Consider the following 23930-nt stretch of genomic DNA (forward strand, 5'->3'; position numbering starts at 1 on the left):
TGTTATTGTAAACTTATTTAATAAAGTTTCCTCCACGTAGGTTACGTTTCACAATTTTAAAAGTGCTTAATAATCTGCACGTACTTATTTTTCAATATTTTATACACAGACCTGCACCCCTACTATAGTGTCCCATAATTTCGGAACAAAGTTGACAGTTCGCTGCAAACACCGGTTAGCTTACGGGTCCGGGCATCGTGAACTTCAAGCCCCGATAGGCATTGCGCCCGCATACCGGAACTACGGAGTCCGACAGGGGGCTGGGGCCCGACCGTCCGTTCCCACCCAGAAGCCCGCGGGCTGGTCGGAACGTTGTCTGTATCATGGCCGCGGGAGCCGGGACGGGGGGTCTCGCTTCCGGCCCGGACGTCCTGCGTGATCCGGCGGCGTCACAGTCGAGGAAGCGGCCCGGTCGGGAGAGTGGGGAGAGTGCGCGGCGAACGGACGCGATGGCGGGAGGAGGCGGGAGCAGCGACGGCAGCAGGAGGGCGGCAAGCCGGCGGGCGTCCCGCAGCGGTGGGCGGGCTCGGCGAGGGCGGCACGATCCTGGTCTAGGGGGTGCCGGGGAGCGGGCCGCGGGGGAGGCACGGCTGGAGGAGGCGGTGAACCGCTGGGTGCTCAAGTTCTACTTCTACGAAGCGCTGCGGGCCTTTCGAAGCAGCCGGTACGGGGACTTCAGGCAGATCCGGGACATCATGCAGGGTGAGGGCCGAGCCTGGGAAGGGGGCTGGGGCGTCTGGGGAGGGGATCTCTGTGTTGGGGATGGCGTGGGAGGCGAGGGGATCGCCAAACCAATGATGTCTTCTTTCCCAGCTTTGCTTGTCAGGCCTTTGGGGAAGGAGCATACCGTGTCCCGGCTGCTGCGGGTTATGCAGTGCCTATCTCGCATTGAAGAAGGGGAAAATTTAGGTATGGCCATTTTTGTGTTCTCCTGGCGTAGAGTTACTGTGTTATCAAATTTACATCCAAAAATGAAGGATTCGAGATTAAGGTGCGCTGTTGTGTTTTGATCACAGTGTGTTTTTTTTCCTTCTAGAAAAGGTATGCTCTGGCTCTAGTTTTCTCCAGTTGAGATTCTCTTGCCTGCTTTTCTGTTTTGTTTTTCAAATTTCCTCCCACCTGTTTCTTGCTCGCCCCAACTTTGGTGCTTTCTGAAGTGAGTTATGTTAAGATGGCCACATCTTTTCCTCTATAGTAGAGTGTTTTTCAGATAGGGGCACATTTTTCTCCTGAATTGAACTTGACATCTGTTTAGCAAAGGGTCTACAGTTTCTGGCCGCTTGTATCTGAGTAGGAGGACATGTTGTATCCTGAAATTTGAGATGCAAATGCATCTATTAAAAAATAACTTTTACCTGTCTTGAAATTACTAAGTCATTTCAAATTCATTGATTTGACTTTGGATCCTTAGCATATGTGTAAATCTATAGTGAGTAAGCAGTTAAATGCAAATCTTCACTACATTTGCATGTGGTTTTTAGGCATGTGCCCCTAAATGTATGTCTTTTTGGACATAACCTTTCTGGTCTGTAGAAAACAGCTTAACATGAAAGCTGTGCTCTTTATTCTAGACTGTTCCTTTGATATGGAGGCTGAGCTCACACCCCTGGAATCAGCAATCAATGTACTGGAGATGATTAAAACGGAATTTACACTGACAGAGGCAGTGGTGGAATCCAGTAGAAAACTGGTCAAGGAGGCTGTAAGGCTCTTTTTTCTTTTTTCTTTTAACAAAAATCAGAGGTCTTTGAGGATACAATGCTTACGTTTTTGTTTGGGATAAGGTGAAAAAGGGTGGAGAGAGAGCAAGTCAGCACATATAAACATACACAGAGATATTATCTCTTTGGGCAACCCCTTCTCAGCCAAGATTTGAAAAGAACATTAATGGTAGGTGCTCAGCTTTTGTGATTTTAGTAGTCTTACTTGTGGCCTAGGCAAGAGGGGCCACAGTACACAGGTAATGGGTTGGCATTGAAGACTGCAGGTTATTATACACCATTTAGGAGAATTGTGGAAGGGCTGGAAGTAACTGGTTTGCTCACCCTTATTTATAATAGACTAAAAAGAGAGCTGGGGCCTTGGGAAATGTGGGACTTTGAGCTATTTCATGCAGTTGTCTGCAGAATGAGAAGTTTGGGTCTATTCTAATTCCTGAATAAATAGAATTTCAGAGTTGCTATGATAATCAGCCAGTTAGAGAAACAGTAATGGTAGAAGGCTGGCACAGGTAGTGCTCTTGACAAGAAAAAAGCTAGTAGTGTGTCTAGGAATTTGGGATTGTTGACTATGTCACGGCTCCAGTATCTTCAAGTAGTAGACCTTATTTTTACTTAAAACATAGAAGTGGCCTTGAGAGCCAGTCAGAAAAAGCTTTTTGTTCTGCAATATAAAGGCTAGGTTGTGGAAGCAGATTCAGAGGTGGGGGCTGAGGAACAACAGTTAAGCCTTGCTTTGATGGTGGAAAGTAAGGAGCAAAGATCACTGCCTAAAAGGATAGAATGGGTGTGGGGGCCTGAGAATAAACCCTTGCTTAGCAATGAAGACTGCCGCTTGGCTGAGTGTTGAGTACTCAGGGAGCTGTCAACAAATAAGTAGTGTGTGAGAGGTGCAGATATTTATTCAGTTAAGGACCTTGGCAGGAACTACTTTTGGTCTTGCAAAGAATACTTTCTAATTCCAGTTCCAAGAACAGAATTTTAGCATAGGCAAGTCAGGTATTGGAGGGAACGTGCTAGAAAGGACATATTAGCATGGGAGGAGAAATCCATGCCTGTTTTCAGAATAGCTTTTGAATGGGAATAAATGGCATCAGTTCAGAGTAATTAGTGTAATTCCAATTAAGTAGCTGGTTCAGGAATACAGCTCCTTCAGCACAGAAGAGCTGTAGGTTCTTCATCTTTCAGCTGAATATTATTTCATTATTATTTTAAGTTTATAGATCTTTTTTGTTTAGGAACTTCATTAGGAAAAAAATCTGTTTGTAAAATCTGAATTTCCTGAAAATAGTTAAGCATTTACTTATGTTGACTCCCTTTTGCTTTTCCGTTTTCCACCAGGTGTAACGTCTCTCGTTAAACTTACTATATTACTATCACTGCTGTGTAACAAGTTACCCCCAAATTTTAGCAGCTTAAAACATTAAATATTTTTCTGTTTCTCTCCAAGAGTCAGGAATGTGGTAGTGTTTTAGGTGAGTATTTCTGGCTCGAAGTCTCCCATTAGTTACAATCAAGATGGCTGCTAGAGTTGAAGTCATCTCAAGATTCAACTAGGGCCACAAGATCCCCTTCCATGCTCACCCACACAGTTAGCAGGACTCTCTCCCTCAACAGCTGTGGGCTGTGGGCTTCAGCTCTTTACCTCCCATAGGGCTGCTTACAACATGGTAGTTTGCTTCCCCTAGAGGAAGTGACCTGACCCAGGAGGACAAGAGCCCAAGACAGAAGCTGCAGCCTTTTATAACTTAATCTCAGAAGTAACATTTTATCAACTTTAGCCAAATGCTGCTGATTGCACAGATCAGACCAGCTCTGGACTAGTGTATGGCATGGGACTATGCAGGAAGTAGGGCTCACTGGGCACCATCTTAAGAGGCTGGCGACCAAAATTACTTTAATCTCCTAGTTATTAAATGATACTATATCATTTGTCTGTTCAGTCTTTTTCTTTTTTCTGTTTCTCATTTAGAACTATAAAACCTGTTAGTGGTCATTGGGAAAATACCTTGGGATGCCTAGGTTCAGTGAGCCTTTTTGGTGCATTTTAAGCTTTTTAAATGTTACAACATTTAATTTAAAAGTATATTGGATTTTTTAAAGAAGTTTATTAGGTGAGTTATTTTTCTAAGTTAGATTTCAACGTATGGTCTGGGGATCTCTTGCAGGTCTTTGGGATCCTTTATCGGGTCAAAAACAATTTTCATAACAATGCCAAACATTAATTGACTTTTTCAGCGTACTGACATCTGCACTGGTGGTGCAAAAAGAATAAAATGAGTGCCTTAGCATGATCAAGATAGTGGTAATAAATTGTACAGTAGTCATTGTATTCATTGCCACATGCTTGCAGGTTTTTTTTTTAAGCCAGTTTTGATTAAGAGTGTTTTTGAGGAAGCAGTAAAAATGATTGATTTTATTAAATCTAGACCCTTGAGCAAACATCTTTTCCGTATTTTGTGTGACAAAGTAGAAAGTTTGCCCAAAGCATTTCTGCTGCAAGCATGAAGGTTGTCTTCAGGAAAGCACGTGTGTGATTGGGTTGCATGCTGACTAGCTGCTTTAATGGACCCCGTTTTTACTTGAAAGAACTGGCAAACCTTGGTTATTCAGTGATGGGTATTTGGCAGCCATTTTCTTGAGAAAGAACAAAATGAACTTGTCACCTCAAGGAAAGCAATTGTCATTATTTGTTGCCCATGATAAAATTCAAGCTTTCAAGTGAAAATTAGTTTTGGAAAACTTGTATTCATGTGCTTGATAACTTTCCAGTTCTTTGATTTAGCTGTTAAGATTGATGGTGGAATTAACAACTGTGATTTTAAAAATAATCTTAATGTATCAATATGTGGAAGATCTATATAATTCGGCGAACCAATATTTTCCAAATGATCACTGTATTATATTGCAAAAATCATTGGTGAGTGAAAGATCCATTTATAAGATAGAGCCTTGGCTGGTGTGGCTCAGTGGACTGAGTGCTGGCATGTGAACCAAAAGGTCACTGATTCGATTCCCAATCAGAGCACATGCCTGGGTTGCAGGCCAGATCCCGTTTGGGGGGCGTGTGAGAAGCAACTGATCAGTGCATCTCTCACACATTGATGTTTCTCTCCCTCTTTCCCCTCCCTTCTAGTCTCTCTAAAAGTAAATAAATAAAATCTTTAAAAAAAATAAAGTACAAGATATAGCAACCCATTTTAATGTAACATGATAAAAAGTTTACTTGCCAAAGTTTGGTGTAGAATCAAAGTATAGCCATAATTTTCTGAAAGCACTATTAAAATATTCCTCTGTTTTCCAAATTCATATCTTTGAGGCCAGATTTTATATGTGTGTAGTATGTTTATATTTATATATTTCTATTTCAAATGAAACAACAGAATGAATGCAGAAGCAGATACAGAATCCATCTTCTATTAAACCAGGTATTAAGGGGATTAGCAAAAATGTTAAACAGTGCCACCCTTCTCGTTAAACTTTTGTCTTAGAAAATATAATTTTCATAAAGATACAATATTTATGTTAACTTGTAATGAGCTTATTGTTATTTTTAATGACTTAATAAATATCTTTAAATTTTCTCAATTTTATTTTTCTAACACTGTGATTATTGAAAGATGTAACCCACATAAACAAAAGCTCTTTGGGATCCTCATTAATATTTAGGAGTGTAAAGTAACCTCAAGACCAGAAAGTTTGAGAACTGCTTCTATAAGCTGTTAATGATATTGAGACTGCATTGGTTTTCTCTTTGTAGAAGAGACATTCCTCAGTTAAGAGTTCTGTCAAAAACAGGAGAGAGTAACATGTATGGTATGTTCTCAGGGAAGCATTGATTTGTTGTTCTTCTGTGCAGCACTCTCTCCTGAACCTTGGTAACAGCACATTGATTTTCTTTTGGCGCTTTACCCCATTTGGGGAGCCAGTGTGTCTTACACAATCTCCTAGAACTTTAATTCTTGAAGCAAAAGGCTTTGTCAAAGCTTTGAGCATTCCTGCTTGCCATAACAGCCTGGTTTCTTTCTGAGTTTACTTCTTTAGCCTTTATTCGCTTCTGTGAGTTTGGTTTTTTTCTTCCTCTGCTTTTTCTGTCTTTTATTCCCAGATGTAAACCTGTCTCACCTCTATTGAAAATCTGTGCTTGAAATTTCTGTTTGTTTAAGTTAGCAAGAGACCACTGCTATTGCCTGCACCCCAAGAATCTTAACAGACACACAAAGAGGGAAAAATTACACTTATTTCTGAACACTCTCAAGTGAAAAAGCAATGGTTCATCTTGTTAAGAGAAATCTGCACAGGAAATTAATACTTAGTTTTAAAAAAATAAATCCACGGCATAAACTTTGGAGGCAGATTTTACATTTTGAAAGCATTTACATATCCTTTCTAAATACAGTAGGACCTGTGTTCCAGTTCTGGAATAAAGTATACTCTCTTGTGCTTCCCTTAATGCTGCAAGTATAAGTCCTGCATAGAATGTATGGAACAGCTCTCTGAGGACTAGGAAATCTAAATGGTAGTAAGCAGATGGGGAAGAACACCAGAATTTGAAAGGCTACCAAACTGGCAATGAGTAGTTTACCATTTTTTCCCTGTCTGGTACCTTCCAGCCTGGACTTGGAGGCTCCTACAACCTGGAAGTACACTCCAGGTGTGAACAGAAAGAACTCCCAGAGAGGTTCTCTGTTCTGAAGAGCAAGAAAGAGATCTCCTAAGGGCCAGAAAGGGTGGGAGAAATTCCAGTTTTGTCTTGCTTTTTTGTCTTGCTTTTTTATCTTCCTCCTTTTCTGTCCCAGCACCTGGGCAGTACTACAGTGGTGACAGCAGGGCAGGAACCTAAAACTGAAGGAAGAGAACCCCTTTTCCCTTTGGCAGTGGAGCTTTGATCCCCAGAACTTGGAGCAGGTTCCACTGCTCTTGTTACTGTACATCCTGCTGCTTAGCCCTGGATACAGATGCAGTTAGTGTTTAGCACAGTAGGGAAAATAAGCCCAGAAATGCAAAGCTGGTTCAATATTTGAAAATCAATCAGTGTAATCTACCCTATTCAATCTACTAAAGAAGAAAAACCACATGATCATATTGGCTGAAAAAGCATTTGGCAAAAGTCAATATTAGCTCATGATTAAAAAACACTCAGAAACTAGGAATAAAAGGTAACTTCCTCAACCTGATAAAAAGCATCTACAGAAAACCTACAGCTAACATCATACTTAATGGTGGAGAGTGACTGCTTTGTCCTTGAGATCTAAAACAAGGCAGGGAATCCATTCTCACTACTTATTCTATATCATACTAGATCTAGCTAGTGCAATACGAAAAAGGAAATAAAAGGCAACGGATTAGAAACGTAGGAATAACATTGTGTCTACTTACAGATAACGTTATTGTGTATACAGGGTAGGGCAAAAGTAGGTTTACAGTTGTTAATATAGAAAATGAGCCCTGGTTGGTATAGCTCAGTGGATTGAGTGCAGGCCTGCAAACCAAAGTATCCTGGTTCGATTCCCAGTCAGGACACATGCCTGGGTTGCAGGCCAGTTCCCAGCAGGGAATGCACGAGAGGCAACCATACATTGATACTTCTCACCTTCTCTCCTTTCCTTACCCTCTAAAGATAAAGAAATAAAATCTTAAAAAAAAAGGAAACCCATTTAAAAAAAGAAAAGGATACAATTATTAAGAAACAATAATATAATAAACTGTTTCGCATACACACAACTGTAAACTTACTTTTCCCCCCATCCTGTATTTAAAAAATCCCATTGAATATACCAAAAAAAAAAAGCACTATACCGAGTTTAGCAAGATAGGATACAAGATCAGCACAAAAATCAATCATTTCCATGTACTAACGGTAAAGGATTTGAAATGGAATTACCAAAACAGTGCCATTTACAATATAGCAGTCCTCCCTGCTTAACTGCAGGGCATACACTCCAAGATCCCCAGTGGATGCCTGAAACCATGGATAGTATTAAACCCTATATACAGTATGCTTTTTCCTATACATATACCAATGGCATCTTTTCGGCATATCCTAATTTCCAGCATCACTACTTTTTGCTTTGGGGCTGTTGTTAAGTAAAATAAGGGTTACATGCATGCAAGCACTGTGATACTTGGACCATCAATCTGATAACCAAGATGACTACTCAGTGACTGACAGGCAAGTGGTGTGTACAGCAGGGACACATTGGACAAGAATGACTCACATTCCAGGTGGGATGAAGCAGGACAGCCTAAGATTTCATGAGGCTACCCAGAGCAATGCACAATTTAAAACCTATGAATTGTTTACTGATGGAATTTTACATTTAATATTTTTGGACTGCAGTTGACCACGGAGACTACTGTAGCTCCAGAGAAGAAAAATACTCAGGTATAAGCCTAACAAAACATGTAAGATCTGTGGAAAAATACAAAATGCTGATGAAAGAAATCAAGACCTAATAAATAGAAAGACACCATGTCTGGAGTGGACAACTTTATGGGATATAGTTGTCATTTTTCTCCAGTTGACCTATAGGTTTAACATAATTACAATTACAATTTCAGTAGGATTTTCTGTAGATACAAACTGATTCTAAAATGTTAGGGGACATTTGACATTCTTGTCCAGTGTGTCCCTGCTGTACACACCACTTACCTGTCAGTCACTAAGTAGTCATCTTGGTTATCAGATTGATGGTCCAAGTATCACAGTGCTTGCATGCATGTAACCCTTATTTTAGGGGAGAGGTATGAAAATAAAACAATTTTGTAGAACAAGTTGGAGGACTTAATACCCAATTTTAAGAATTTCTGTAAAGCTGTGGTACTCATGACCAGAGACGTGTAGATTAGTGTTGAACAGAAGATTCTAGAAGCAGACCCACACAAATACGAATAATTGATTTTTGATTAAAAATATGAAAGCAATTCAGTGGAAACAGGATAGTCTTCAACAAACAGTATTGAAACAATTGAATGCCCACCTGCAAGAAATGAACCTTGATCTAAAACTCATACAAAAATTCATTCAAAATGGAACTATAAAATGGAGCTATAAAACTTTAAGAAAACATGAAAGAAAATCTTCATGTTCTAGATTTAGGCAAAAAGTTGTTAGATATGACACTATAAGTATGATCCATAAGAGGAAAAATGGGTAACTGGACTTAAACAAAATTTTAAACTTTTGTTCTGAGAAATAGACTAAGAAAAAGAAAAGACATATTGTAGACTAGGAGAAAATATTTGCAAGTTTATACCTGACAAAGGACTTGTATTCAAAATATACAAAGAACTCACAAAAGAAAAGAAACAACCCTATTTTAATAATGGGCAAAAGACTCCTAAAGGGAATATACAGATGGCAAGTGAGCACATGAAAAGATCCTCAACATAAGTCAATGGGGGAATACAAAGTATCTTCCCCATTGTGAACCTATCACAGGGACAAAACTTTTAAAAAAATACACTAACCAGCCCTGGCTGGTGTGGCTCAGTGGATTGAGTGCCAACCCGCAGACCAAAAGGGGTTGCTGGTTCGATTCCCAATCAGGGCACATGCCTGGGTTGCAGGCCAGGTCCCCAGCAGGGGACACATGAGAGGCAACCACAGATTGATGTTTCCCTCCCGCTCTTTCTCCTTCCCTTCCCCTCTAAAAATAAATAAAATATATATTTTTAAAGTTAAACCTATATTTTCCATATGGCCCATCAATCCCACTCCTGGATATTTACCTTAAAGAAATGAAGTTATATTCATAACAAAACCTGTACATAAATGTTTTAACATCTCTTCATAATCACCCAAAATTGCAGACAACCTGTATGTCCTTCAATAGGCGAATGGATAAACAGTCAATTTCCATACAATGGGATATACTTTTTAATTCCTTCTTTTTAATTGCTGAGCAGTTAAAAAGGAATTATTAATAATGCAACAACATAGATGGATTTCAAAGATATACTGAGGGAAAAAAGCCAGTCTCAAGGCTCTGTGCTGCAAAAATAAGTGCTTTGTACTGTATGAATCCCTTTATATAACATTCTTGAAGAGACAAATCAAGGGAAAAATTGGGGATGGAGGGTGGCGTGACTACAGAAGGGCAGGCAGCACAAGAGAGGTTTCTCTTTATTTTTGTAGTGATTACAAGAGGCAATCCATGTGTTAAAACTCAACAGTAAACTTGAAGTTAATTTTACTGTATGCAAGGTAAATTTTAAAAACATGAGATATAACCGATTTATAAAAAGTAAAATCTTTGTGTTCAAGAAAGTAAATGTGGTTTAATGTAGTTTCTCTGCTGAAAATGATGTAAAAGTCAGTATGGTTATCTGATTCAAATGAAAAGACTGACTTCTACCTCCCCTGGGCAGCAAGAATTTGGGTGTGTGCATTCAGGAGCTTATGACACCAGTTTCCTTTGCCCTGTAGGGCTGTGCTCAGCATGTTAACAGGATCAGCAGAGATTAGTATTTACTGAATTCCCTTGCTATTCCTCCTGCTCTTGGTCTGTTTCTCCCTAAATTCTTCCTGGGAAGACTGGAGGAAATACCTATGAACCAGTTTTCTTTCCTTTTGTATGTGAGGTCTGTCTGACACCTCTTGAGACAGGATGTAAGATAGTTACTTTATACTGTTAAATAACTCCAAGTACTCTCAGTTTTCCCCTGGCCTTTCTGATTTTTAAAAAAATGTGTACATATTTTTTAAATAAATTTTTAGATTTCCAATTACTGTTAATTTCCCTCTACATAGAGTCTCTTGGGTTTCTTTTTACCAAAAGACTCTTCTTTTTCTCTGTGGCTGATAAGATATCCTAACTGGAACTTTGTCCTCCTTTGTTGCTGCCTGTTGACAAGCTGGGTTTGTCTGTCTCAGTAATTCCCTGCACACTTTAACTGGAGTTGCAGCTGGGGTTTACAGTAGTGAGAGACTGTGTGTGTTCTTCTATAGAACTGGCCTCAGGCCTCTCCTAAATGGAACTAGCAGCATTCTGTAGTCAGCAAATCACTTTTTTTTTTTTTACAGTATATACTCTCTTCTTTCCCTCAATTACATCAAAGCTTTTGCATTTTTTTAAAGATTTTATTTATTTATCTTTAGAGGGGAAGGGAAGGAGAGAGGGAGAGAAACATCAATGTATGGTTGCCTTTCATGCGTCCCCTGCTGGGAGTTGGCCTGCAGGGAACTGGCCTGCAACCCAGGCATGTGCCCTGACTGGGAATCGAACCGCGATCGTCTGAGTCGCAGGCCCGCGCTCAATCCACTGAGCTACACCAGCCAGGGCAAAGCTTTTGCATTTAAAAAGAACAGAACCAATTGTTCTGAGGACCTGGAATGACTTGTGTCCATTTGCCTTTCTTTAGGAGGTCCTATTCAAATTGAGTAAATGATCCGTAATCCAGGGGATCAGATTTTGCTATATCAGGCTTCTTTTAAAAAACAAAAGAAAACAACATCATGCTGAAAAACTTCACTGTACACTGACAGAGAGCTTACAGTTGTTTGTAACATTTTAACAGTACTTGTTAGTTTTTGAGTACAGGAATTTGATAGAATGTGAAAATGTTCTTGGGTATATAATATTCAATTTTACTTTTCAGTAGAGTTTATTTTGATATTTGATATTCTCATTACACCTGTCATTACAACAGTTAAAAAAAGTTTTTTCTCCTATTTGTAGGCTGTCATTATTTGTATCAAAAATAAAGAATTTGAAAAAGCTTCAAAGATTTTGAAAAAACATATGTCCAAGGACCCTACAACTCAGGTAAATTTGTTATTTCGCTCCTAAGACTTAAATCCATTTCCTTGATTTTTGTGGGAAAATGGGGAAAGGGTTCTTCATTAGGAACATTCTCTAAATATTCATCTTTAAATATTCAGTGCCTTTAGTGTGTTGTCTTTATATCCAGGATAACTTCTTATTAGATTAGCTTTGAAAATTTTATTTTTTTATTTGACAAATTTATGAAAGTCATTTACTTGCTCATTTCTGTCTGGTTTGTGACAGAACTTTATTTCAGTGACCAACACCAAGGCAAGTATCAAGCTATCAAGTTTTGTAACACTTTCAACTTTCCTTACATAAACGCTGATCCTGTAGACTTGAGAATCGCCTTTGTAAGGACTTAACTCCTTTCTTTTCTGGTTGTCGAAACCTCTGTTGGTACCCTCCTCTTGTTTTTTTTTTCCTTTAAGTTTTAGTTTTTGAAAAGGTAATATATGTACAGAATAAACGATTTAAGAAGTACAACAAAAGATCTTACTGAAAAATTTTTAATCTCTGACTCAGTCATTTTGTTCCTTTCTTCAGAGACTTTTACTTTGATCTTTTCAGAGACATCTATATATATGCAAGCAAAAAAGTGTGCAAGTATGTGTATATGTAGATATATACATATATGCACATGTGAGCATATTCTACACACTAATTTGAGCATTTTTGCAAATTGCTCCTGTCACCTACTATATCTTGGAGATCATTCTATCAGTACATAAAGAGCTTCTCTGTCCTTTTTGTGTTTTGGTGGGGGCGGGGGTTGGAAAGTTTTAAAATCCTTATGAGCTGCCTTGGCTGATGTGGCTCAGTAATTGAGTGCTGGCCTGGGAACCAAAGGGTCACTGGTTCGATTCCTAGTCTAGAGCACAGGCCTGGGTTGTGGGCCATGTCCCCAGTAGGGAGCATATGAGAAGCAAACACACATTGATGTTTCTCTCCCTCTCTTTCTCCCTTCCCCTCTCTAAAAATAAATAAAATAAATCTTTACAAAAATAATATTTAAAATCTTTATGAGCTTTGTGCATTGGCACGGTCACAGCCAATGAGGTTTATCCAAAACACAATTATTGCTAATTGAAATAAGTAAATCTATGTAAATGTATAAAGGCACTTTAGATCCTCTTCATTATTATTTTATAGCTGCATAGTAATCCATAGTAGCTGATCCTTAATTTATTGACCCTGTTCTTCATGGTGGGCTCCCCTTCATGTGTGTGCCAATGATTTTCATTGACAGTGTTGTGAAATCTCTGATAGCATTATCTCAATTTATCATCATTGATTTTTTACTGTAGTCCTCCTTTCTCATGTTGTCAATATTGGTCCTTTGTATAGAAGCTGAGAAATGATCTCCTGAACATTATCCGTGAAAAGAACTTGACCCACCCTGTTATCCAGAACTTTTCCTACGAGACCTTCCAACAAAAGATGCTGCGCTTCCTCGAGAGTCACCTGGATAATGCAGAGCCCTACCTCCTCACGGTGGGCTGGGGCCTTCTCTTCTCATAACCATGACGTGGCCTTGAGGTTGTGCAGGCAGTGAGAAAAGGACAAATCTTTTTAGAAGTACAAGAGTAAATGTGTGGGAGACTCAGAATTATATGCAGTATTTTCCTTTATTAAATTCCTTCAGTAAACAGAAACCGGCCCTGGCAGAAGCAAATGGAACAAAAGCTGGTCTTCCTCACCTCCCATTTTTACCTCCTTTATGGACGATTATCTGTTGTGGTTAAAGCAGAAATTCACCTTACAATTGAGAGGAGACAAAATGCGAGTTAAATTTTGGAGGAGGAATGGTTTATTAGACGTGGTGTGATGGAGTCATTAACAGGAAGAAAGCATAACTGGAGAAAAGGTCACTAGAAGTATGATAAGGCAGGAGACGCCAAATGAAGACATTCTTTACCTGGATCAAAGAGATAAGGGAAACAATGAGGCCCAAGATAGTTTGTAGAGAAATTAGAACCCAGTCTGTCCTAGGTGGGCTGTGATAAGGAAAAATTAGTAAGAAGGGTCTTTTTTCTTTAAAACCAGGATTTGAGAGTATTGAAGATACAGCTCTTAACAGTAGATGTGCAAGGCCTACATCAGGATTGTGTCATGGAGCCTAACCGTCATTTGGTAAATCTCAGATGATGTGCAAAGCAGATAGTTCGGAATAATCAGGGAGCAGGTGTCAGGATACTTGAGCTTGGCCTAAGAAACTTTCCTTTATGTTCCAGGTAACTGGAAAATAACCTGCCAGTGTTTCTGGGTGAGGGTAGAACTCTCAGCTCTTAAGACATCACTTGTTACAGTTATATGTATCTGAGATGGAATATACTGGACTGATTGGAAATGTGTCAGACTTCAGTCAGGGAGACAGATGAGCAGTTTGAGTTAGAGCAAGATGGACCTACTCTGGGCTTCATGTGATAAAAGTAAAGATTTTCAAAGAGTTAACAGGCAAAACATATTTGTGGGCATACAGTCATAAAAAGTTCTATACACAAACTAAAAGACATTAATATAAACATTAGTTATCATAAGTTTGGGAAAAAAATGTTTAACTTTTATACATGACCCCTAAGGTATATTTGGGATTCAGAAACTAGTTTAGGGATGAGATTGGAGAGATGGAAGAGGAAATGCAAAGTAAAATCACATAAAGGATTTTTGCAATGTCAAGATGGTTAGCATATTCAAATTGAGTTCTTTAGCATTGAAACTATGAGCCTTTTTTTTTTTTAAGAAGAAATTGAGATCATTCTTGAAAGTTCTCTTACTTTTTATGGCTCCCTCTAGTTTATGCCTAGATTGGATTTGCAGGTGAACATGTTTGCGTATTGAGTTTGTTCATGGTTACAGAAGCAGAAAATTAATGAAATTCTGTGGCTTCCTCTTCCTGACGATATCCTTCCTTTCCCAGATGGCCAAAAGGGCCTTGAAATCTGAATCTGCTGCATCAACTACAGTGAAGGAAGATAAACAGCCAGCACCAGAGCCTGTGGAAAAGGCACCCAGAGCACCTGTGAGGTGAGAGAGGTGCCCTTTTGTGATCTTGGGTGAAACACTGGGTGGTCTTTTCAAAACATGGTCTCCTCCTTAGAGTAAGTTCAGTTAGTTCCTCCTGGTGATTTGACCCCCTAACATGTTACTGTGTTACTCATACAAGGCACAGTGGGAGTTATAGAGCATACCCTTCAAAAATGGGAGTATTAAAGATTGTATGTCAGATCCCTGACAGAAGTATCCCTCAAAGGTTCTTTCCTCCTCTGTTTCTCTGTGACTCACCCTAATCTACTCAGTATTTTCTTGTCGGTATCTACCTCCTAATACAGTGTCCAGACTTCTGAATTAGATTCCCAAGACCAGCTGTGAAAACAGGGATCAAAAATTTAGATGCCTTTGGGGCGTGGTAGGAAACCTAAAGGAACGATGTGGGTCTAGGATTGTTGAGAGCATGGGACTGTGACCCAGAGAGGGCGTGCTTTCCAGCCTCGTGTGATTGTTGCTGTGTGAGACTGTCCAAGGATGCCAAAGCTTCAGTTCACATTTTTGTGTGAGATGTTTAATTTTTTATTTTTAGCTTTCCCAATTTTTTAATGTTGGCAGTTACCCAGTTTTTAAAAAACACTTGTACCCTGGCTGGGTGGCTCATTTCAGTTGGTTGGAGCGTTGGTCTGTATACCCCCCAAAAAGGTTGCAGGTTCGATCCCTGGTCACAGTGCATATGGGAGGCAACCAATCAATGTTTCTCTCATATCCATGTTTCTCTTTCTCTTTTCCTTCCTCTATAAAATCAATAAACATCCTTGGGTGAGGATTTAAAAACAAAAAACAAAACTCTTGCATAGGTTAGGCAGGAAGACATCTTCCAGCTGGGTTTGGCCTACAGGTTGCCAGTTTGCCCTCATCGAACAGTGTTTACTTAAAGCATGCTAGCTACTCCAAATAGTAGATGAACTTCGTTTAGAAAAGGCAGGTTCTCATTGTTCCAAGACTGTGTGGCACACTTCTTACCCTACAAATTCTCAAGATCCCATTCATAAGTGTATCGTAAGAGAAAATAGGCAGAATGGAGACTGGCCTTTCACTTCTGTCACATGAGGGTTGGACAAGGACGGCTGGAAGAAGAGATTAGACTTAAAGGTGAAACTGCTGGAGTACGAGTTGGTGTCTGGGTGTACTAGTTTGGTCACTGTGCAGAACCCTTACATGATGGCAAACACTGCTTTAGTCCACACACTCTACTGGGTTCAACACACGACAGACTAAAGAGGTCTCTATAGGCAGTATCCTTGGTCCTAGTTCTGCTGAGGTGTTCTGGTTTGAAATTAATTAAAAGTCCATGGTTCAACTTAAATGGAAGATTTTATAAATAAAGGTTGTATCAAGCAACCTCTCTTTCTCTTTTAATGAAAACTTCTCACCTTGAGGAATCCTCTGCTAACACGAAGTTTCACACTTTGAAAACGTTGCGGCTGTTTAGGTGAGCATCAGCAGTTGGTGAAACTGATCTTTGTATGTGTGCCTTCTTTGTAGGCAGCTACGGAATACTCCAACCACCTTTGGGATTATGACTCTGAAAGCAGCTTTCAAGACTCTGTCTGGTTCACAAGATTCTGAGGCAGTCTTCTCAAAACTGGACCAGAAAGACCTGGTACTTCCTAATAAAGCATCCCCATCATCGCCAGCCTTCAAAAACAAGAGACCAAGAAAAGATGAAAACGAAAGTTCAGCCCCTGCTGAGGGAGAGGGTGGCTCTGAACTGCAGCCCAAGACCAAGCGTATGACAATAAGTAGATTGGTTTTGGAGGAGGATAGTCAGAGTACTGAGCTGAACTCAGGCCTCAACGCCTCTCAGGAAGTCATTCCACCATCCAAGCCTGCCGTTCTCAACCAACCGCTCCCCAGGGAGAAGAATCCCAAGTATGAAGACCTTCTTTGTAGGAGTTTGGGGGCTGGTTGGTGGTCCTGGTTGGGCCCGGTATTGCTTCTGTGAATGAAGTAACTTTCAACTAAGTTATTCACCACCAAGGCTTGCTCAGACTGCTAGAATGTGACTCAGGAGTGGGGAATGACGACATAGCCATCCTTGCCAGTTCCACAGCCCCAAACGTGGGCTTCCAGGCATTGCACTAGGGCATCAGTGAGGATGGAAAGGTTTCAGAGCCTCCTGTTTATGGCTGCTTTCATTTTTAGCAGACTTCTGAGTACCTTAACTACTAACTAGAAATCTATGAATATTTACAGTTTTATACTTTCTATGAGCTTTGGAGACTTGCCAAATTCAGTAAATATTTACTAATCTGTCACATTCTGCTAGATTCTATGGAATAGTGGTTAGAATGCTTTCATTTTGCTCCCTATCCTGACCCTTGACCTGGCTCTTGAGTTTTGCTTTGTGCCATCTTGTGGATCCTTCCTCTGGGCAAACTGGTCTGATTGCTCCCTCTGGAACATGCTATGTTTGCTTCTACTACTGTATCCTTGCTCCCTGTCACTCCCCACAGTTGGATTATCATCTTTTCATCATTGCTTGTCAGAATCCCATCCGTCCTTCAAAGGGAAGAGAGGTACTTTTTGTGGGTCACATACAGTCATAAATCTATACAGTCCTCAGTGGTATATTATTAGCTCCATTTTATAGATGAGAAAGAACCAGAAAAGTCATTAACTTGCCATAAATCACAGAGCTGAAAAGTGGCAAAGTTGGGCTTTGGGGTTTTTAATCCGGGTCAGTCTGGACCAAAGGCCCATGGCCTGCCCTGTACATCACTTAGCATGGGCTGCCTCTCAAAAATTCTACCTCCTCCTTGTATCTCCCTTGGTCATCCTGCTCTAAGAGATAACCTTGTTGGTCTCCCAAAGCCACCGTCATCTCTACCGCTGCTCTTGTGGTACAGGAGCCTGTGCTCTGGCAGGTGCCTGTGGGGCTTTGGCATCTGACAAGTGACTCGTACTCAGGCACTAATCTGCACTACATGCACCACTACCTGCACTTGGAAGTAAGTGAGCTATGGCTGGGCAAGCAGATGCAGCTCAACACTTTTGTTCTCGTTTTATACATGACCTCCTTAACTTCTTACAGCAGTCCTGTGAAGTGTAGGTATTGCCCTATAAACAGATGAGAAACCTGGATAGAGGGCATGATTACAGTGGTTTTATTGGATTTGTGAAGGTTTCAGACATAACCACCTCTGTCATGTGTCAAAGGTATGAAGTATGATGAATACTTTAAAGCAGAGGTTGGCACTACAGCCCAAGTCCAATCCATCTGCTGCCTGTTTTTGTAAATAAAGTTTTATTAGAACACAGCCACATCTATCATTTATGTATTGTTTGGCTGTATTGTCTATAGCTACTTTCGATGCTACATTGAGTTGAGTAGTTGCAACAGCGGCTGTAAGGCCTGCAAAGCCAAAGATCCTATCTGGCCCTTTGCAGAAAAGGGATCCCATGACCCAGGCTGTAAAGGAAGTGTGTGTGTGAGGGGCACTGGGAGCTCCAGGGAAGAAGAGCTGAGCCTGCTCAGGAGAGTTGGTGGAACAAACCTTACAGAAGAGCAAATACTGAGTTGGCCTTGAAGGATGAGTAAGAGGTCATCAAGCATTGGGGGCTGGGGGTTCTAAGCACAGGAACCCCTTGCATAAAGGCATGAAAAAGCCTGGTATGCTCTGAAAAAGTCATAGAATACAATGCAGAGAGGATGAAGGGAGAAAAGTTTGGGTGGGTAAATGGACCAGAACTTGAGTTTCTATTGTATTCTATCAGTCAGAGGTTCTCAAACTGGGCTTCCTATCACAATTACCTGTAGAATGTTTAAAAATACACATTCTCAGGCTCCTGGCTACTGAATTAGAAGGGTTAGGAATGCTCTGTTAATCTGCTTAAAAACCCCAAATAATTCTAACCCAACTAAGCTGAAGGTTTGATGAGATACCACTGAGGGCTTCTGAATAGGCACTGAGGCAAAGGAGGGTGGTTAGACACCGCTGCCAGGTGACCGTGAGCACTTGCGGGAAGCTGGGCCACTGGAAGAGGAGGGGAAGGCAGGGTTAGTTAGGGTTAGTTAGTATATCCCCTGGAGGGCAGGGCCATGACTTACTAGATTTTTATATCCCCCATGGCACTTGGCATGAACAAGTGCTTACTAGATATTTATTAACCAAAAAATTACTGATTTTTTTCAATTTAAGGGATCACACGCAAAATTTCTATAAAAGGCCAGCAAAAGTTTAACATTTTAGACTTCATGAACCACTTCTGTATCTGTTGTATATTGTTTTGTTTCCTGACAACCCTTTGAAAAGGTGAAACCCATTCTTAGTTCAAGGCTGTTCAAAAACTAGGAGCCACAGGCTTTAGTTTGCTGACCCCTCTAGACCACTGCTCAGGTTCTAAGTTCACCAGTAAGGAGCACAAGCACCAGAAAGTGACCTGGCTTGCCTGGGTACATAGCCATTAACAGGATGAGAACCCAGATCCCAGCCCCTTCTACAACATGAGAAATTGGAAGCTACCAAAACACTACACATAATAAATGTCAAGTTCAGAGGAGGAAGGAGTAGGAGGTTACCACTCATCTGCAAAGGTGGTCTTCAGGAAGACTGAATAGAAAATGATAGACCCAGTGGTTAAAATCAATTTCTTCCCAGCACTAGGATAAGTAGACAGAAAACTTAAGCTGTCTGACTTTAATATCCTGGAAATGAAAAAAAAAATCCTTTGTCTCAAACAAATTATTCTTAGAAATAACATTTGGGGGGATATGATCTAATTCAAAACAATGGAAAGTAAAGAGTACAGCCACTTAGGTAATTGCATAGAAAACTTGTGGAACTCAAGGAATTTTTTCAAGCCTATGCACTTATTAAGCAAATTACTTTCATCACTTATTTCCAAAAAAAAAAAAAAAAGCCAGACAGCCTTAAACATGAATATTTGGATAGTTTGCAAATATTTGCAAAAATAGTTTGAGGGGTGGTCCTCCAGCCTAGGGCTGATAACATGGAGATACCTGACCAGGATTGGGGAGGTGGGTGTAAGTGAACCTCAAATGGGTCACAGCAAAACAAGGAGAATCAAGGACTGTAGGTGAGCCAAGGGCAGAACACAAGTCAGCCCATGATGAATTTGTTTCACAACTTGTCCTCTCACTGATCTCTCCTCAGATTACCCAAAGGCAAGTGGAACAGTTCTAATGGGGTTGAAGAAAAAGAGACTTGGGTGGAAGAGGACGAACTGTTTGATGTTCAGGGTAAGCTAGGAGACTCCTCGGGCTCTCCTTGACACTTGCTGAAGTATGAGATGCATGTAACTATCACATAAATGTTCCAGAAACTGCTTGTCTCCCAACCAGAACAAGTTCAGTGAGTTCCCCATTGTGGGTCCTGAGGAGTCAGTTCTGTGTCCTCTCCCATTCAACAGTGCAGACTGTCTGAGCAGCGCGTTGTATTGAAAGAAAGTTCCTGCCTTTGTTTTAATAAACCCTGTATTTAATTGTAGTTGATGTTCTTCCTAAAGTCTTTTATTTAGAAAAGGACATTCCTTACATTTTTGTTCAAGTAAAAAAAATCTGTTTCTCCATTTTTTAAAGATGAGAAACTTTGCCTTTTCATAATTATTACTGAGTGTCAGAGCATTTGCATTAAAATCTCTCCCACCACATATTTTTTATTCCAATGGAAATATGTAAATGCTACAGCTTAATTTTGGAGATTCTAAGCACTTTTATAACACAACAGTAATCTACTGCCAGTCCCTAGATTTCATCTTTAAAAAAGTAGCCTCAGTGGCAAAAACATGGTTGGCAAGATCCAGATCACAGGGAAAATGGCAGATTAGTAACATAAAATCAATAAAAATGACATTAAATGCGTAAAAAAACGTCAGGATATAAAAGTTCTAGGAAACACCCATTTTTAATGCAGTTCAGATCTATCAGCTTTAGAAATCTTCCACTACACTATGAAGTACTTCATAATTTAAAAATAATAATCTGCTCCCAAGACTCCTTCCTCCATTGTGTGGGAAGCACTGCTGGGACAGTAGCAGACACTCTAGCAAGTATCATGTTTATACAACTTTGCCTTTTCTTGCAGCTTTTTAACTGGCTCTCAATGTCTTGAAATGGCATGTCTTTTATACTTGTATAGCCAGCCTCCTGTAGCCCTTTGGCCCTCTAAAAAATTACCTTGGTCCTTGTTTCTTGAGGCCTGATCTCTTTCCATATGGTGAAAGGGCAGAGCTTGAGCAGATCTCACATGATTTCTCCATGTGGGAAGCCATAGTTGTTACCCCATTCTTTTGTTTAAGGTATTGAACCTACTTTTACTTATATAAAAATGATCAGGGATTTGAAAATTCTGGCATCAAACAGTAAAACTGTGTTATTTCAAAACAGTGGCTTGCTGGGTGGTGTGACTCAGTGGATTAGTGCTGGCCTGCAAACCAAAGAGTCAGTGGTTCAATTCCCAGTCAGGGCACATTCCAGGCCAGGCCAGGCCACATGGTTGCAGGCTAGGTCCTCAGTAGGGGGTTCGAGAGAGGCAACCACACATTGGTGTTTCTGTTTCTCCTTCCCTTCTCTTCTGTCTAAAAATAAATAAATAAAAACTTTAAAAAAATTGTGGCTAGGAAGGGGTTATAAGGCAGAAGTTATATATGTATAAACAGGTATATATGTTCTAGGGTTTTAAATACCACAGTCCCTCGGTAACTTTAGAAAATGCTACTTTTTAAAAAATATTTATTTATTTATCTTTAGAGGGGAAGGGAAGGAGAGAGGAGGAGAAACATCAATGTATGGTTGCTTCTTGTGCATCCCCTGCCGGGAACTGACCTGCAACCCAGGCATGTGCCCTGACTGGGAATCAAACCGCGATCGTCTGATTCACAGGCCTGCGCTCAATCCACTGAACTACACCAGCCAGGGCTGAAAATGCTACTTTTATTAAAGAGCCTGAATCCATCATTAACCATCATTTATTAAATGCTTTTTTGTAAATATTTGCTTTGTACGGATTTCCAAAGGACAAAAATTATGCTTTAGTAATATGCTTTCTTTTCTCAAAGATTGTCAAATGTGAATCAGGCTTTCCCTTTAGGGACATTCTGTGTCTTTTTCTGGTGGTTTGTGCAGAGAAAGGTGAGCTCTGAAATGAGTCTACTTTTAATGTTTTCCAGCAGCACCAGATGAAGAGAGTACAACCAGTACAACAAAAAAGCAGGTAATTTAAAATTCTCTTTTCTAATCTTTTCTGATTGTGTGGGTAGAACAGAGGTAAAATAAGTACCCGCATCTCACAGATCAATGACCCAGGCACCAGGCAAAATATTGTTTGCATTTTTCTGATGATCCAAACTAAAGTTAAATAGAGTAAGTCCTTGAATAACATCCTTTTGTATAATGTCTTTTTGTTATGTTGATTAGATGTTGTAGAAACTTAATTCTTGTTTATATCAGTTAGCCTATGGTAAAACTGGTTTTGTTATATGTCATTATGCTTACAGTCGAAGAACCTATCAATGACGTTATGTGAGGACCTACTCACATTTTTCTTCCTCTGGAAGAAAAATCTAGTTGGACAGAAATTTGAGACATTTTCCTGACCATGAACAACACACATTTGAAGTTTGAACGCAGAAGTGATTATTAGTTGAAGATGAAATGGCAGGACATTGGAAATTATTGAATGTACAAATCCACTGTTAATTTATTATCTATATTAAACCCTTCTGTTGGGTTCAGATTATTCTCTCAGGATTCTTGAGTTTACCTCTTCACTGTTTGAAAATGTAAGTGGAGAGAGAGGTGATAAATCTTTGGTTTTCTTTTGCAGAAGTGGACTGTAGAAGAAAGCGAGTGGGTCAAGGCTGGAGTGGAGAAATTCGGGGAAGGAAACTGGGTTGCCATTTCTAAAAATTACCCATTTGTTAACCGAACAGCTGTGATGATTAAGGATCGCTGGCGGACCATGAAAAGACTTGGCATGAATTGAAACAAGCTTTCGTTTCCACAGGATTCACAGGAGTATGGTTCCTAGTTAATAGCCAGATAGTCTGCTCTTTCTTTCAGAAGCTGGGCTAGGATGAAAATTTTGGGCATCCTCATCCGATGTGGGAAAAGTCCCAGTTCTACTTCATCACTGTTGGAGATCATAGAGCTGAAAGCAAAGCCAAGTCTACCCTATGTCCTTGGCAGAGATGACAGGCAGACAGCTTGTACAGTGCCAGAATATCATTAGTATTTCCCTTCTTCAGTGGTTTGCTTGAATTTAAATCCCCAGTAATCAGTAGAACCTTCTCCTAGGAATATGGTGGAGTCTGTTAGAAGCACTTAGGACTCCATGACCTGTTAAAACCAGCAACATGAGCATTATTTGGAGTGAACTTGTTCCAGGTAAAGCTTTGGCCTCCTGATGCAAATGCAAAGGAACTTCGTCTGTCATGAGCCCAGGCTAATGAGAGACCAGTCTTGGTGGAATCAGGGTCCCTTTAAAAACTGTTTAGCCTGTTGTGACATCAACACCTAGACCTAGTCTTGGCATTTGCTCTTACTATTTGCTGGACTACATAGGCAGGTTTAACCTCCACTTCTCATGTGGTTGAACCAGTGTGTTTTTTGGTGATTGTAGAAAAGCTTAGCCCCTACCCCATTCTCTCTTCCCAATTCCCTTCCCTATGCTGGACTTTTAAAGCTTAAAAAATCTTGATTGAATATAAATGCCTAATTCCATTCTTTATGAAATGGTTGCTTCCACCTGATTCCCTAATTGTGCTGTGTGTTAGTGTCTTGCACTGAAATTCAACATTTCCTTCTCTTTTTGTACTGTGTTGTGCTTGCTGTCTCTCTTGAACATCCTTAAAGACCGTCTTTTTAGCAAAAAAAAAAAAAAAAAAAAAATCAGGAAAGTGTTTTATGTAATTATTTTTTAAAATTTGAGAACTAATTGTCCATACCTTACAGCATTCTTCATTAAAGTCTTGCTTCTCTCAAATTTAAGTAGCTGTTTAATTGCAGCACAGCATGTATGAATATGTTAAACAAATTTTGCTGACTGTTAAAACACCAATGTCAAACTGTATTGAATATTCGTCTTTGGAAGCTCTGTTGAACCCTTTCTCACTTTTTAGTGAAAGATGTAAAGAAATGCTAAAGTTTTAAAATTTATCCTGTAGTTACAAGTTAGAAATTTTGTATAGCTCTATTACCTGTTAACTATGTGTTTTGGAATTTAGTATTACTGTTTTTCTGCCAATTAACCCCAAATGAAACTACAGTGAGAACTTATCTCCTCTCAATACAGCCACCTCCTCCTGATCTGGTTGCAGCTCATGTGGTCTCCCTCTGAATTAGATCGGATCCAGAAGCTTTTCTCCCCTCAACTCTCACCTCATTAAGATGGCGCTGTCTGGGTAGAAGAGTGAAACTGGGATGCAGTTAGGG

At 40.0% G+C, this 23930-nt stretch overlaps 2 protein-coding genes across 3 annotated transcripts in view; one reads left to right on the top strand and one right to left on the bottom strand.

The window, feature by feature from the left end:
- The window catches only part of NIP7 (nucleolar pre-rRNA processing protein NIP7), a 70927-nt gene that overhangs the window by 31766 nt on the left and 15231 nt on the right, over window positions 1-23930 (bottom strand). The window lies entirely within an intron of this gene.
- Window positions 271-23475, top strand: TERF2 (telomeric repeat binding factor 2). Of its 2 annotated transcripts, none has more exons than XM_037041394.1 (10): window positions 271-702; window positions 814-909; window positions 1572-1702; window positions 11399-11485; window positions 12833-12979; window positions 14406-14512; window positions 16022-16408; window positions 19654-19739; window positions 21671-21711; window positions 22324-23475. In XM_037041394.1, exons 1-10 carry the CDS (start codon window positions 324-326, stop codon window positions 22480-22482), a joined length of 1620 nt encoding a protein of 539 aa, XP_036897289.1. In that variant the 5' UTR covers window positions 271-323; the 3' UTR covers window positions 22483-23475. The 2 variants fall into 2 exon arrangements, with proteins under 2 accessions (XP_036897289.1, XP_036897288.1); XM_037041393.1 differs by having other exon boundaries at window positions 272-702; window positions 21668-21711.

The sequence above is a fragment of the Sturnira hondurensis genome, unplaced genomic scaffold (genome assembly GCF_014824575.4).
Source record: "Sturnira hondurensis isolate 20B ecotype Veracruz unplaced genomic scaffold, ASM1482457v3 Scaffold0003090, whole genome shotgun sequence".
NCBI lineage: Eukaryota > Metazoa > Chordata > Mammalia > Chiroptera > Phyllostomidae > Sturnira > Sturnira hondurensis.